General features: G+C 43.1%; 1 protein-coding gene across 1 annotated transcript in view; it reads left to right on the top strand.

Annotated features, from left to right (window-relative positions):
• LOC311146112 (tubulin polyglutamylase TTLL5-like) overlaps positions 1–14,846 on the top strand; it is a 91,557-nt gene that overhangs the window by 19,962 nt on the left and 56,749 nt on the right. The window contains exons 13-19 of the mRNA XM_084182581.1: positions 3,623–3,704; positions 4,274–4,335; positions 11,600–11,691; positions 12,338–12,379; positions 13,458–13,559; positions 13,808–13,899; positions 14,517–14,579. Coding sequence (XP_084038707.1) covers positions 3,623–3,704; positions 4,274–4,335; positions 11,600–11,691; positions 12,338–12,379; positions 13,458–13,559; positions 13,808–13,899; positions 14,517–14,579 — 535 coding nt within the window. The remainder of the gene's footprint in view (positions 1–3,622; positions 3,705–4,273; positions 4,336–11,599; positions 11,692–12,337; positions 12,380–13,457; positions 13,560–13,807; positions 13,900–14,516; positions 14,580–14,846) is intronic.

Genomic DNA, 14,846 nt, shown 5'->3' with positions numbered 1-14,846 from the left:
CACACACACACACATGCACAAACATGCATACTGAAGCCACACACACACACACACTTTCAAACTCCCCACATACGCTGCTGCTAGTCACTTTACCCCTACCTATATGTACAGTACATAGCTACCTCAATTACCTTGTACCCCTGCACATCGACTTGGTACTGGTACTCCCTTCATATAGCCATGTTATTTTCTATCCCTATATACAGTGCATTCGGAAAGTATTCAGACCCCTTGACTTTTTCCACATTTTGTTACGTTACAGCCTTATTCTAAACTGGATTAAATTGTTTTTCTCCCTCATCAATCTACAGACAATACCCCATAATGACAATGCAAAAATAGGTTTTTAGAATTTTTTTTGGGCAAATTAATAATAATAACCCTCCGAAAATATTACATTTACGTAAGTATTCAGACCCTTTACTCAGTACTTTGTTGAAGCACCTTTGACAGCGATTACAGCCTTGAGTCTTCTTGGGTATGACGCTACAAGTTTGGCACACCTGTATTTGGGGAGGTTCTCCCATTCTTCTCTGCAGATCCTCTCAAGCTCTGTCAGGTTGGATGGGGAGCGTCGCTGCACAGCTATTTTCAGGTCTCTCCAGAGATATTCGATCGGGTTCAAGTCCGGGCTCTGGCTGGGCCACTCAAGGAGATTCAGAGACTTATCCCGAAGGCACTCCTGCGTTGTCTTGGCTGTGTGCATATGGTCGTGGTCCTGTTGGAAGGTGAACCTTCTCCACAGTCTGAGGTCCTGAGTGCTCTGGAGCAGGTTTTCATCAAGGATCTCTCTGTGCTTTGCTCCATTCATCCTTCCCTCGATCCTGACTAGTGTCCCAGTCCCTGCTGCTGAAAAACATCCCCACAGCATGATGCTGCCACCGCCGTGCTTCACCGTAGGGATGGTGCCAGGTTTCCTCCAGACGTGATGCTTGGCATTCAGGCCAAAGAGTTTCAACAGACCAGAGAATCTTGTTTCTCATGGTCTGTCCTTTAGGTGCCTTTTGGCAAAATCCAAGTGAGCTGTCATGTGCCTTTTTACTGAGGAGTGGCTTCCGTCTGGCCACTCTACCATAAAGGCCTGATTGGTGGAGTGCTGCAGAGATGGTTGTCCTTCTGGAAGGTTATACCATCTCCACAGTGGAACTATGGAGCTCTGTCAGAGTGACCATCGGGTTCTTGGGCCCTTCTCCCCCGATTGCTCAGTTTAGCCGGGGAGGCCAGCTCTAGGAAGAGTCATGGTGGTTCCAAACTTCTTCCATTTAAGAATGATGGAGGCCACTGTGTTCTTGGGGACCTTCAATGCTGCAGTACCGTTCCCCAAACCTGTGCCTTGATACAATCATGTCTCGGAGGTCTACGGGCAATTCCTTCGGCCGCATGGCTTGATTTCTGCTCTGACATGCTCTGTCAACTGTGGGACCTTTTATATAGACAGGTGTCTTTCCAAATCATGTCCAATCAATTAAATTCATCACAGGTGGACTCTAATCAAGTTGTAGAAACATCTCAAGGATGATCAATGGATGCACCTGAGCTCAATTTAGAGTTTCATAGCAAAGGGTCTTTATACCTATGTAAATAAGGTATTTCTGTTTTTTTATTTTTAATAAATGTGCAAAGATGTCTCTACCCGTTTTCACTTTGTCGTTATGGGTATTGTGTGTAGATTGGAGTTCGCACAATTGGCCCAGCGTCGTCTGGGTTTGGCCGGTGTAGGCCGTCATTGTAAATAAGAATTTGTTCTTAACTGACTTGCCTAGTTAAATAAAAAATAAAAATAAATTGTTGAGGAAAAAATGGCATTTACTAAATTTTTGAATACGGCTTTAACGTAACAAAATATGGAAAAAGTCAAGGGGTCTGAATACTTTCCGAATGCACTGTATAGCCATGTTATTTTTATTCGCTGTGTCACTATTTCAATTTTTTATTAAATGTATCTTATCTTTAACTCTGCATTGTTGGGAAAGGACCCGTAAGTAAGCATTTCACTGTTAGTCTACACCTGTTGTCTACAAAGCATGTGACAAATAATTTGATTTGAAAGCGGACTTGATGTTCAGAGCTTTGAAATAAAGAATATATGCACAGGTATATTGTTCATAAATATGTTTCTCATCCAGAGAATGTGAGCGGAGCGTGGAGCGCAGTGAGGAGTGGACCGTGCCCAACTTGAGTAGAGCGCAGAGCGAGATTACCAAAGGCTGGAGCGTCGTCCTTCTCGCCCACTCAGATTTCGCTCACTTCACGAGCTCAGGGCATGCCCGGCCCAGCATGCATTTGTAGTCTACTTGTGTGCTGCTATAGCCCTTTTCGTTTAGGTACTGTCATGGAGTTCGCTAAATATATTCAACCTTTTAGGCCTACCTATAAAAAAATAAACAACTCTGCATCTCTTCCCAGCCTGGCAAGAGTGGCCAAAAGGGTGGTCAGCATCCCCAGTGGCTCTGCAGGGGTGGAGAGGATATTCTCCGCTGCTGGCCGGCTCTCCAGGCACAATCGCATGAGCCTGAAGCCACAGACTGGTCAAACTCCTCCTGTTTCTAAAAATGAGTTCTAAAAATGAATTCAAAGGCACTAATAAGTCATTTTTCGTTTCATTTGTATTTAATTCTAAGTCACAGTCTATATGCGCAATTTATAGACTATAATGATTTAATACAACAAACTGTTTAAATGCTGAGCCCTTTATGTCCCTACCAGCCTAGTGTGTCGCACTCACAAATGCTTCACTATGTATTTATTTGAAGGCTTCAAATAATTGAAATATTATAGCCTAAATAATTCATATCCGTTCCTTCTTAGGCTCCCTGTCTGGCTCCTGAACTATTTAGAGTGTTTTTATATGCTGTTTTAATATGACATGTAGACTATTTGAAATGATGTATGCTTCTTACATTCACATGTTTATGTTTATTCAAGTACTTTTCATTCAAATCCATATGGTTTGGTTTCAATACTTCAAAACCAAATGGTAGGTAGGTTAAATTGTGATTTTAATGAATGGAGCGAATTTGGAGCTGAGGTTTTTTTCCTGTGACCGTGGAGTGGTTTTTAGCGGAGAGGTTGGAAAGGACATGGAGCACCGCTCCATGAGCGATGAGTGGGATTTCCAACTTTTCAACTCCGTTCACATGCCCTGTTCTCATCTCTTATGTAAGCAGCTCAGGTGGAGCTGAAATGTGAATATACTTAGCTAATGTAATGCAGCCAGCCAATCCTCAGTAGCAGCAGCCGTTTGATGTAGTTTCTCTCTCTGAGTGATTGGAGATTTAATTCCCATATAATCAGTAGCCGAAAACCAGCCATGTTGTCAACTGCCAGTTTGTGGGAATCAAGATAAGACGCTTGAAGTCTGTGTTCTATTGTGTCTTATTATTGTTTTGTAAGACAACGGGCTCTTCCATCACTAGGATCAGAAGTTTCTCCTCCCCATGTGACCTGACCAGGAAAAACGCTAGGCTCTAGCCTATTACTTAGCCTAATATGTGGTTGGGGAAAGATTCCGAGTCCTATTCATCACAAATGGGGTCAGCGGAAGCCAGAATAGAGCCAGACTCTGCTGACCTCCCATGTCCTCTGGTAACTCCATTATTCATGTGTGTGTGTTTATCTACAGAACTGTATGGCTTTGATGTGCTAATCGACTCCAACCTCAAATCATGGCTCCTGGAGGTCAACCTCTCTCCCTCCCTGGCCTGGTGAGTGACTGTGACTGACTGCATGTCATCATCTCAAGGTTCACAGGAACAAATACATCCTTATGCCAGAGCTTAAATCTTTGACCTTCTTACAGCAGTTGCTCTCTGAACATCATTCTGTGAGGGCATTACTCTCCTCTGAAAAAATAATGTGTAAATTGTTGAAGGGACTTTAGGGTAACTCAAACAAGTGTTCTTCTTGTCCTTCTTTGAGATGAAACACACTTCTGTTTTTCCTCCCATAAACCCATAAACATCCTCTGGTGAGCTCTAGGAATAGACATGTTAATATAACACATAATGAAATGGCATGTTTGAGGATTTACACTTCGTTTGTTGATAAATACCCGGTGGCTAAATGTAAGCTTTTATGTCCTCAACCTCTTGAAATACATCTGAGCACTTCTTTCCAGTCCAGTAAATTCTGTGAGTTGACTGTGATTGAGACATTTGTGTCCTCTACAACTTTGGGATTGCACTTGTTTGTGAGAGGGCATATTGTGTTATTTTACTGTATGGACTTTGATGTCTTTTAATAGTTTTATATGATTTAGAATTTTTAATTCCAGCGATGCTCCTCTGGATCTGAAGATAAAGGCCAGCATGATATCAGACATGTTTTCTCTTGTGGGTGAGTATCTATCTATCCATCTATCTCTCGCTCTCTCGCTCTCGCTCGCTCTCTCTCAATTCAATTCAATTCAATTCAATTCAATGGCTTTATTGGCATTGGAAACGTATGTTAACATTGCCAAAGCAAGTGAAGTAGATAGTAAACAAAAGTGAAATAAACAATAAAAATTAACAGTAAACATTACACTCAGAAGTTCCAAAAGAATAAAGACATTTCAAATGTCATATGTGTATATATACAGTGTTGTAACTGTGCATATAGTTAAAGTACAAATGGGAAAATAAATAAACATAAATATGGGTTGAATTTACAATGGTGTTTGTTCTTCACAGGTTGCCCTTTTCTTGTGGCAACAGGTCACAAATCTTGCTGCTGTGATGGCACACTGTGGTTTTTCACCCAATAGATAAGGGAGTTGATCAAAATTGGGTTTGTTTTCTAATTCTTTGTGGATCTCTGTAATCTGAGGGAAATATGTGTCTCTAATATGGTCATACATTTGGCAGGAGGTTAGGAAGTGCCGCTCAGTTTCCACCTCATTTTGTGGGCAGTGTGCACATAGCCTGTCTTCTCTTGAGAGCCAGGTCTGCCTACGGCGGCCTTTCTCAATAGCAAGGCTATTCTCACTGAGTCTGTACATAGTCAAAGCTTTCCTTAAGTTTGGGTCAGTCACAGTGGTCAGGTATTCTGCCACTGTGTACTCTCTGTTTAGAGCCAAATAGCATTCTAGTTTGCTCTGTTTTTTTGTTAATTCTTTCCAATGTGTCAAGTAATTCTCTTTTTGTTTTCTCATGATTTGGTTGGGTCTAATTGTGTTGTTGTTGTTGTCCTGGGACTCTGTCGGGTCTGTTTGTGTTTGTGAACAGAGCCCCAGGACTAGCTTACTTAGGGGACTCTTCTCCAAGTTAATCTCTCTGTAGGTGATGGTTTTGTTGTGGAAGGTTTGGGAATCGTTTCCTTTTAAGTGGTTATAGAATTTAACGGCTCTTTTCTGGATTTTGATAATTAGCGTGTATCGGCCTAATTCTGCTCTGCATGCATTATTTGGTGTTTTGCGTTGTACACAGAGGATATTTTTGCAGAATTCTGCATGCAGAGTCTCAATTTGGTGTTTGTCCCATTTTGTGAATTCTTGGTTGGTGAGCGGACCCCAGACCTCACAACCATAAAGGGCAATGGGTTCTATAACTGATTCAAGTATTTTTAGCCAGATCCTATTGGTATGTCAAATTTTATGTTCCTTTTGATGGCATAGATGGCCCTTCTTGCCTTGTCTCTCAGATCGTTCACAGCTTTGCTTTGTCGAAGTTACCTGTGGCGCTGATGTTTAGGCCGAGGTATGTATAGTTTTTTGTGTGCTCTAGGGCAACGGTGTCTAGATGGAATTTGTATTTGTGGTCCTGGCAACTGGACCTTTTTGGAACACCATTATTTTTGTCTTACTGAGATTTACTGTCATGGCCCAGGTCTGACAGAATCTGTGCAGAAGATCTAGGTGCTGCTGTAGGTCCTCCTTGGTTGGTGACAGAAGCACCAGTACTGGATTTGGGGAGGGAGGAATGCCAAGGGTTTGATCTGGTGGCTACACCTGAATGAATGCTCTTGGCCAAAATGTTTCTGTTTATTACATACCCACCTGTAGGGTTGGGTGGTATCCAGATTTCCATACCTTCATACTGTGCCTGTGCCATCCTGGGGATATATACGAAATTACCAGTAGTGCGAACAAGGGGCGCTATATATTTTTTTCAAACATAAAAACCCCTAACAAAAACATCACTTACCAGAATGCTAACAAAATGCTAACTAGTACACTGCTCAAAAAAATAAAGGGAACACTTAAACAACACAATGTAACTCCAAGTCAATCACACTTCTGTGAAATCAAACTGTCCACTTAGGAAGCAACACTGATTGACAATAAATTTCACATGCTGTTGTGCAAATGGAATAGACAACAGGTGGAAATTATAGGCAATTAGCAAGACACCCCCAATAAAGGACTGGTTTTGCAGGTGGTGACCACAGACCACTTCTCAGTTCCTATGCTTCCTGGCTGATGTTTTGGTCACTTTTGAATGCTGGCGGTGCTTTCACTCTAGTGGTAGCATGAGACAGAGTCTACAACCCACACAAGTGGCTCAGGTAGTGCAGCTCATCCAGGATGGCACATCAATGCGAGCTGTGGCAAGAAGGTTTGCTGTGTCTGTCAGCGTAGTGTCCAGAGCATGGAGGCACTACCAGGAGACAGGCCAGTACATCAGGAGACGTGGAGGAGGCCGTAGGAGGGCAACAACCCAGCAGCAGGACTGCTACCTCCGCCTTTGTGCAAGGAGGAGCAGGAGGAGCACTGCCAGAGCCCTGCAAAATGACCTCCAGCAGGCCACAAATGTGCATGTGTCTGCTCAAACGGTCAGAAACAGACTCCATGAGGGTGGTATGAGGGCCTGACGTCCACAGGTGGAGGTTGTGCTTACAGCCCAACACCGTGCAGGACGTTTGGCATTTGCCAGAGAACACCAAGATTGGCAAATTCGCCACTGGGGCCCTGTGCTCTTCACAGATGAAAGTAGGTTCACACTGAGCACATGTGACAGACGTGACAGAGTCTGGAGACGCCTAGGAGAACGTTCTGCTGCCTGCAACATCCTCCAGCATGACCGGTTTGGCGGTGGGTCAGTCATGGTGTGGGGTGGCATTTCTTTGGGGGGCCGCACAGCCCTCCATGTGCTCGCCAGAGGTAGCCTGACTGCCATTAGGTACCGAGATGAGATCCTCAGACCCCTTGTGAGACCATATGCTGGTGCGGTTGGCCCTGGGTTCCTCCTAATGCAAGACAATGCTAGACCTCATGTGGCTGGAGTGTGTCAGCAGTTCCTGCAAGAGGAAGGCATTGATGCTATGGACTGGCCCGCCCGTTCCCCAGACCTGAATCCAATTGAGCACATCTGGGACGTCATGTCTCGCTCCATCCACCAACGCCACGTTGCACCACAGACTGTCCAGGAGTTGGCGGATGCTTTAGTCCAGGTCTGGGAGGAGATCCCTCAGGAGACCATCCGCCACCTCATCAGGAGCATGCCCAGGCATTGTAGGGAGGTCATACAGGCACGTGGAGGCCACACACACTACTGAGCCTAATTTTGACTTGTTTTAAGGACATTACATCAAAGTTGGATCAGCCTGTAGTGTGGTTTTCCACTTTAATTTTGAGGGTGACTCCAAATCCAGACCTCCATGGGTTGATACATTTGATTTCCATTGATAATTTTTGTGTGATTTTGTTGTCAGCGCATTCAACTATGTAAAGAAAAAAGTATTTAATAAGATTATTTCATTCATTCAGATCTAGGATGTGTTATTTTTTTGAGCAGTGTACTATGGAATCCTCATAGTGGATGCTAGGTAAATGCTAACGACAGACAACCCAGCTCATAAAGTTATGTAAGTATACTGAACCAAAATATAAATGCAACATGCAACAATTTCTAAAATGTTACTGTGTTACAGTTCATATGAGGAAATCAGTGAATTGAAATAAATTCATTAGGCCCTAATCTATGGATTTCACATGACTGGGAATACAGATATGCATCTGTTGGTCACAGATACCGTAAAAGAAATGGGCCTCACAATGGGCCTCAGGTACTCGTCATGGTATTTCTGTGCATTCAAATTGCCATCAATAAAATGCAATTGTGTTCAGTAGCTTATGCCTGCCCATACCATAACCCCACCGCCACCATGTTCACAACGTTGACATCAGCAAACCGCTCGCCCACACGACGCCATACACGTGTTCTGCAGTTATACATTTTACATTTACATTTGTCATTTAGCAGACGCTCTTATCCAGAGCGACTTACAGTTAGTGAGTGCATACATACATAATTTTTTTTTTTTTATGTCATACTGGCCCCCCATGGGAATCGAACCCACAACCCTGGCGTTGCAAACGCCATACTCTACCAACTGAGCTACATCCCTGCCGGCCATTCCCTCCCCTACCCTGGACGACGCTGGGCCAATTGTGCGCCGCCCCATGGGTCTCCCGGTCGCGGCCGGCTACCACAGAGCCTGGATTCGAACCAGGATCTCTAGTGGCACAGCTAGACCACTGCGCCACTCGGGAGTACGTGTTATGAGGCGTGTTGGACGTACTGCCAAATTCTCTAAAACAACGTTGGATGCGGCTTATGGCAGAGAAATTAACATTAAATGATCTGGCAACAGCTCTGGTGGACATTCCTGCAGTCAGCATGTCAATTGCACACTCCCTTAAAAACTTGAGACATCTGTAGCATTGTGTTGTGTGACAAAACTGCACATTTTAGAGTGGCCTTTTATTGTCCCCAGCGCACCTGTGTAATGATCATGCTGTTTAATCAGCTTCTTGATTTGCCACACCTGTCAGGTGGATGGATTATGATGGCAAAGGATAAATGTTCACTAATAGGGATTTGTGCACAACATTTTAGAGAAATAAGCTTTTTGTGCATATGGAACATTTCTGGGATCTTTTATTTCAGCTCATGAAACATGGGACCAACACTTGACATGTTGCGTTGATATTTTTGTTCAGTACATATCAAAACGCAGTTTGCAGCACGCACAAAACAAAAATTAGACAGCAGGGATCTTAATCCAGGAGGGGATTGTCTCTGCTGCTGTTACCAAGAAGCTTGATCTTGCAAGCTAACGTTAGCCACTTAGCTAACATTAGCAAGATAGTAAAACCCAGCTTGAGAGAATTTATTTGGCAAATCGTAGATGGTTAACTTAATAGTTATAAGGTATAAAGCTGGCAAACATTAGTGAATTTCATACAAGTGTAACTTGATCACCTCACTTAAATTTGCTCTGCAGGAGTGACTCCCCTCATGAATCTCCCATTTTGCTCATTGTGCTTCTTTGTAAATAAACACATGTGACTGGTTCAAACAGCTGTTTTGGGAAACTAGTACCGGTAAGCTTCATAATGAAAAATAGTCTAACAGGTGAAATGATGAACGCGATCTGCTTTATCTATTACCTAGCGCACAAGTTGACTGCAGGTATTTATTTAAAAAGTACTAATATTCAAATGTATATATATAAAAAAAAAAAAAGATATTGGGTATTGACTTTATTGGAAAATCATACTGATGGTATTTCTAAATACCCCAGGATACCGCATAGATGGTGTACTGCCCAACCAAACCCACCTGTTTATTTTAAACCACATGATCTTTATGATGTGACTGAGTAAACCATAACCTCTATATACCTTCTTGTTTTAAAGCCTAGTTTGCCAGAAAGGTGCGGGTTTTAGGAGTCCACAAATTGACATGCATCTCATTATAACCACTCTTGCTAAGACACTCATTTCCATTTTGACAATAAAATGAATTGCAAGGACGTTTTCTCAGGCAAACATCTGTCTAATCATGCACAAAAACATTTTTAAAGCCATCTCAATAGCGTTGCATAGTAAGTCGGTAAAGAACAGGCCCGATTCTCAACACATCATTTAGGTCATGGGCAGGCTGCTTAATGAGTTGCCCTTTGTGATCATGTGATCACTTTGCTCATGCCTTAACACCCGTCCCCATGTCTCCTCCAAGGCCTCTCTCTATCTGTGAGCTGGGCTGGGGCCTAGCTGGGGAGTGCCAGTGTAGATGGAAACTTTGTTGGCCCTGGCTCCTGCCATCCTCAGGATTTAGCCTGCAACAGGTTCCACTAGGCTTATTTTTCAGCCCAGTGTCTCTTGTTTATTAGGGCTTTCTTCAGCAAATCCTCATTGCGAAGGAAGAAAGCCACTAATTGGCCATTCTGCTGCCTGACGCTGTGTTTCAGCCTGTGGAGACAGTCAGGCATTGTTTTAGACAAACTTTTGCCCCTCACTTAGTTTAACATTGTATTTTAGAGAATAGGCCTAGTAGGATTGCTCCGTAATGGGGCCTCAGAATTGTGCAGAAACCACAGGCATCATTAATTGACATTCAATGACTGGAAGGGGAAATTGTCAACAGAGTTTTGGAGTCATTAAGCTCTCTTAAGAAATGCAATCTCACATTATTAAGCCAAATAAATCCTTAGCTTGCAAACAAAAAATTGGTTAGCCCTAGGTGCAGATCAACCCTGTTTACACAACAGACTCTTAATGTGGAGAATAACATGTCTTTGTCAAGTCACCTTCCTTCACTATTAATGCATTCTCAGGTAGCCAGGTTGGAGCTGTGGATAATATTTGATAGAAATTCAAGTCCACACCTGATATAAATATTCTTTATTACACTTTTTCCAGTACTTCATCTTAACACTTTCAGACTCAGCCAATTCCTTCCAAAGCAAGTTGAGCATTGACAATGACACTTGTACTACAAGTACAACTGATTTAATATCAGTAATGGAAATGAGTTGAGATCTTTTGTCATCATCTTGTTTGTACCTCCCTGTCATGATCCGTTGACGATATCTAAAATGACACTGAGCCCCAGAGCCTGGAGGCCATATCTAATGGCACTGTGTGAGGGGCTGTGATGTGTCTGTCTGTACCAGGGCCAGCTTATAGCTGGATCTCCCTCCACTCCCTCCTGCTCATTAAGTGAGAGGAGGGAATCATAAATTGCCAGTTATCTTTGGACTGATGCATAAGTGCTGGCCTGGGGAAAATGAGCAGTGACATGTAAAACATACCCCATCTATTATTCACCAAACAAACCCCGGCGCTTTTGGCAGATAACACTTGGGCTGCATACCAGCTCTGTAAATAATGACAGCATGCCATTAGCATTCATTTTCCCCTTATGTGTAGCTGTCAGTAACTCGTCAGCCGTGCTTGTAATAATTGCTGCATTTAGACAAGAACGTGGCAAGAGACTGATTCTTACCTGACTGCTTGGATGAGGCAGTACAAATAACCTCAGGACCTGAGCTGTCGATTGATTTGATCCAAAGTAAGTTTTCCTATCACTCTGTATGGGAAAGTATGAAGGGAAAGTAAAAGTAGTTTTTCTATCTTCACGTCTGGGATCATTTAGCTCTTAGTGAGTTTTAGAAAGAGGGAAAGAGAGAGTGTATGTAAATGATTGGGAGTCAGTGTGAGAAGAACTGTGGAGAAAGATTAGGCCTACAGCCTCCGTATTCATGTCACGAATGGTAGTATCAGATTGATCTTTATTCCAGGGTTACATGTGGCTTTACTGCTATAGATAACACAAGCTCTCTAGAATCGTTGTCCATTGTCATTTACTCATTGTAGTGAGTCATGTCCCTGCAGGCTTTGTTTGTCAGGACCCCCTGCTACGACAACCCCGCTCTGAACGGGTGGCTCTGGACCCGGGCCTGAAGTACCCAGCCCACAAAGCACAGGTATGGGACACCACCCTCCTTATTGTTTCACCAAAAAGTGCTTTAGTTTAGACATCTGAAGGAACCGTCTTTCCATGCCATATAACCTAACTTCATGAAATGTATTTCACAGCATCTCATCATGTCTCTTACTCTGCTGTACTGTACTTGTTTTGCTGTTAGAGCTGAGCCCTTTTTGCCCTCATGGAAAATCATTCTCATGAAAAACAACTGTTAATGTAATTGCAGTGTTGGGGTGACATCATCAGCACTGCGAGTGCAGCGTTCTGTGGATGATTATTTTATCATTTTTTATCAAGTGACTAATGCTGTCACTTGGCCCTGTTGCTTAATGATGCTACAGCAGCTAATACAGTCAACTACTGCACCCGGTCTGGGCTGGGATCTGCTGCTGGGACATCAAATCAGACATTTTTCTACTCCACCTTATAACTATCGTGCAAAGAGCACAGATAGACTTACTGTACAGTAACAAGGCTGGAAGTTTGTTCATATCTGTACTGTATGCATGTGTCTGTTTGTGTGCCTGTGTCTTTCGATGTGCTTGTCTAAGTGTGCTTCTTTGCATGTGTGCATGTTTACAGTGAGGTGTAGTTAGCGGCAGATGTTCATCTCACTGTCTCTTACACTCCATTGCTTCTCTTAGCGTCCTTTATCTGCTCAGTCAGCCAGTGCACACTCCAGAGTCGTAAGTTGTCCTGCCTTATCATATCCTCTAACCCAACCACATTAACCCTGCTGCACCTTTTCCCTCTCCCTCACCACCGTGATGTCTTTACATTAACCGGTAAGAAAGCCACTTTCTTTTTCAACAACTTATACCTTTTAGACTCTCATTTTGAGTCTAAACTATTCTGCTATTTTCCCTACTTGCGGCTTCCAAAAAGTACCCTCTATGAATTATGCATCATGGTCTAAAAGTGGTGCTTTTAATCGAATAGTCCTTAGTAGATTGGTCTGGGCAAGACTATGATTTATAAGCACCGCAATGCAGCTCTTAGAATCCATCCCATTAGTACAAGTGTGCGATGCCTCAGCCCCTCTGCCGGTTACAGACACAGGAAAACAATCTTGCCACTATAGCAGTCCTGTTAGAGAGGCAGTTAAGAATCCTGGGCTCCTATGGACAACCTGTCCTCTTCCCCTATACTGGGATTAGGAGCAACAGTTGAGATTATTTCAGGTGATTAGGCCTTGTCAGTCTCTGGATGCCATCATATACCCCCAACCAGTCAGACAAATTCAAAGTAATCCCCCCGCTATTTAGATGACAAATGCTGTATGTGATTATGCCCTGCTGTCTGGCCTGGGTTCAAACCTGCGTGCCAAAGTCATCAATCAACCCTGGTAATGCATGCCGAGGAAGAGGGAGTCAGGAATGCCAGCTAGCGAAGATAGAAAATGTGCCATTTATGTAACCCAGGGAGGGAGGAAAGGGGATGATTTCTTTACATTTTCAATATAGTTGGTGTTTTCTGTATGTAAAGATAAGCAGATTGTTACATTTTAAGATGTAACAGTTGTATCAGTGTGTGGGATGATTTCTTAGGTGCAAATGTAAGAATTAAACAGAGTTAGCCAACTTGCATTAACACCCTATTCATTACACTTATTAAACACCTAATGTAATAAACCAGCATCAGGGTGGATTTATGTATTAGACACCTAATTTATTAAACTAGTATCAGGGTGGAGTTATGTGGGAAGTACATGGATGGTACAGTATTAGTATAACGATGTGTTCACTCCCCTCTCCTCTCCTGCAGCGGCAGAGACCCCTGTCAGCCAACAACACTGACACGGACGGGCCTAAGGAGAAGCCAGGAAGTAAACAGAGGGACAGCACCCTGGGCCTGACTGCTGAGGAGGTAAATATACATAGCTGAAGTTAATATGATAGGGTTGGTCCTCTGTAGCTCAATTGGTAGAGCATGGCGCTTGTAACGCCAGGGTAGTGGGTTCGATCCCCGGGACCACCCATAAGTAAAAATGTATGCGCACATGACTGTAAGTCGCTTTGGATAAAAGCGTCTGCTAATATTATTATTATATTATTTATACTATCTATCACTAACATAGTATTGTAGCTAAGGGTTCTCTTTTCTCTCCATGGCAGTTGAAAGTCCTGAGGAGGATAACAGAGGAGCACGAGAGACGAGGGGGGTTCATCCGAATCTTCCCCACCCCAGAGACATGGGAACTGTACAGGTGAGAGGGGTTCGGACACTTTGGGTAATGTTACACACTAATGCATATGTCTAGATACATTTTAGAATAAGAGAACAAAAGCGATGTCCATACTGCTACCTCCCTACATTTAACCACTGCTATTACTACGTAATACAACTATTACTACTGCAGTTAAGAGTAAGGTGAGAAGCTGATACACTTTAGAGAATTGGCTGGTTACTGTACATTACATCTCAGAGAGTATTTATAGACTTTACAGCTCGCTCTCTTGTGAGATCTGTATATTTTCCCCAAACATGGCTGAAATCCCATGATGACTTCTAGTTGAAACAGCATTAAACCCCCTATTTAGGGGGGAAATCCAGTTTTGTGCTTACAGTCCATATTCCTGTATGAGGGATTTGCTGCTTGATTAGCTTTACGGGCCTGTTAATACTAGGGATTTTGTGGCTTTCTTTACACAGTATGTTTCTAAGTGGTCTTGAAATTACTGGGGCCTATGACATTGCGTATCACAATAGCCCTGTTGTAACACATTCATCTCCCCACAAATTAGACAGAAGATGCTGAAGCCCAGTGCAGCCTGTGGTGGTGATGGTTGTCATTTTGTCATTATCTGTGTCTCTGTTTCTCAGTGGTTATCTGGAGTATAAGACATCGATGAACTCCATGTTAGCTAACAGACTTTTCCATGGAAGGTAAGCATTTCCATCGTGGTTGGGAAAGGGAACAGCTTCTCCATCAATTTGTGGAAACGGTTGGACCCTGACTTTATGTTTGTTTTGTCTTCAGATGAATAGGTGAGGAGAACAGCTAATAAGATATGTATGGTAATAGTAGACTGTAAAGTTTTCCAGAGCGAGCACAGTGTCTATGTGGCAGTGTGGCTTTGGTAGTCTAGTCCTCAAACAGCGTTTGGGGCTGGGGAGAGTTTATGGAGGAAGGAAGAGCAGGGAACATTTGAT

This window comes from Coregonus lavaretus (assembly GCF_964263955.1).
Source record: "Coregonus lavaretus genome assembly, chromosome: 18".
In the NCBI taxonomy this organism is placed as follows: Eukaryota; Metazoa; Chordata; class Actinopteri; order Salmoniformes; family Salmonidae; genus Coregonus; species Coregonus lavaretus.
This window is presented reverse-complemented; position numbering and strand designations above follow the sequence as displayed.